The following is a 1,544-nucleotide window of genomic DNA, read 5'->3' on the forward strand; positions in this document are numbered from 1 at the left end:
TCATTTATTAAAAAGCCTGCGCTAGGAGAGGCAGAAAGAAAACTCAAGACGTCCGTGTCCTCAGAAGCGTCACTACAGGCTTGTCCTTCGGCGCCTTCCTTCGCCATCCTGCTGGGGCGTGTGACAGGCACGCACAGCACGTGCCACGTTTGTATCTGCCCGTCCCCAGGGCCCCACAACGGGTCCCTCATCGTTCAGCATTTTACACACCTAGGACGAGGCGGATCGTGAACGTGCATCTAAATGTCCGTCCGGGTGGGAAGGGACTGCCGAGGGCCAGCGGCTGGCCCCAGCACGCCCGGCTGAGGGAAGCGCACGTGCTCATCTGCCGCCGTCGGGCCCCAAAGACCGTGGGGCTCCCAGCGCCCCGAGGTCAGAAATGGCCCCGGCACACCATGAAGTTCACTACCATTTCTCCCTCCGCCGCCAGCTGAGCAGAGAGCAGACGGCAGGGCTCAGGCGCGGGCTCCCCACGCTGCGGAAGCGCCCCGTTTGTCCTGCTGGCTGCCCCCAGGCCGAACCCCGTCACGGCTCCGGCGGCCAATGCGCGCCTGGGGGGCAGGCCTGAAAAGTGACCACGGCGGGACTTACCCTCTGCCTGAAGTCTGAGTCAGCGTTGGGGTTCAGCCCTAGAAGAGCCTGTTCATCCATCCCTGCCGCTACGCCGGGCGCTCCCGGGCCACAACAGGCGTGCCCTCCGGTGCCGCAGCCCAGCCCGCGAGCATCTGCACACACAGAAAGCTTGGGTGGAGACCACGTCTGGCGCGCACAGGCTCACCCAGAGTAAGAGCAAGTGGGCGCCACCACGCAAACGAGGGCGACGGCTTCACGAGCCACGGCCCCGCGTGACCGGGACAGGAGCCCGCGCCGAGGGGCTGCGAGACGCTCGGCCACTGTGCTGTTTCCGAAGACCCAGAGCACGCCGCCACGAATGCTTCAGTGTCAGCGACAGTGCACAGAAATTCCTCCCTACACGAGCCGTATGCTCGTGACCTCCAGGCCCAGCAGCGCAATTACACGGCCGTGTAAGCTAAAAGGGGCAAGTCCGGATAATCTTATTACTCGGGCCGCACGCCTCGAGAAGTCAGAAGGGCGAACACCAGCGTCCAACGTTGCTGCCGGCCGGCCCACCCCTCTTCCAGAAGGCAAGGGAAAAGGAAACCGGATAACGCAACATTTGGCCTTTGAACAACGGCTTAGCCCTTCCACAGAATCTGCCCTCGCCAGCGAATTCTAGAAATACGTTTCCAAAGCCCTAGCAGCAGCTGTAAAAGCTGGCAAATAATTGTCTCTGCAAAGCAGTGCACTTTTCCGCACCATAAAAGGCTACAAAATGCAGCTTATTTCACTTGCAGAAACAAGGAACATGTGTTACGCCTCGGTCACTTTCACTCGGTCCGGGAGGTGAGGGCAGCAGTCCCTGTCCATGCCCTGGGCTCTTTACTATCACAAAGACGCAGCGCTGGGGCTGAGAGGCCTTTGCAGCTGGGCGCAGGCCCCGCCGCGCGGTCTCTCCAGTGACCGACAGCTTTGGAGAAGTCCGG

At 61.7% G+C, this 1,544-nt stretch overlaps 2 protein-coding genes across 2 annotated transcripts in view; both read right to left on the bottom strand.

Moving 5' to 3' along the window:
* XPOT (exportin, tRNA) overlaps positions 1 to 729 on the bottom strand; it is a 13,646-nt gene extending 12,917 nt beyond the window's left edge. The window contains exon 1 of the mRNA XM_012732267.1: positions 592 to 729. Coding sequence (XP_012587721.1) covers positions 592 to 651 — 60 coding nt within the window. The 5' untranslated portion in view covers positions 652 to 729. The remainder of the gene's footprint in view (positions 1 to 591) is intronic.
* Positions 730 to 1,013: 284 nt separating this feature from the next.
* LOC105854326 overlaps positions 1,014 to 1,544 on the bottom strand; it is a 91,329-nt gene continuing 90,798 nt past the window's right edge. Inside the window, exon 10 of the mRNA XM_012732268.1 lies at positions 1,014 to 1,030. Within this exon, the coding sequence (XP_012587722.1) occupies positions 1,014 to 1,030 (17 nt within the window). The remainder of the gene's footprint in view (positions 1,031 to 1,544) is intronic.

Source organism: Condylura cristata, unplaced genomic scaffold (genome assembly GCF_000260355.1).
Source record: "Condylura cristata isolate star-nosed mole 26May11 unplaced genomic scaffold, ConCri1.0 scaffold00034, whole genome shotgun sequence".
Taxonomy (NCBI): Eukaryota; Metazoa; Chordata; class Mammalia; order Eulipotyphla; family Talpidae; genus Condylura; species Condylura cristata.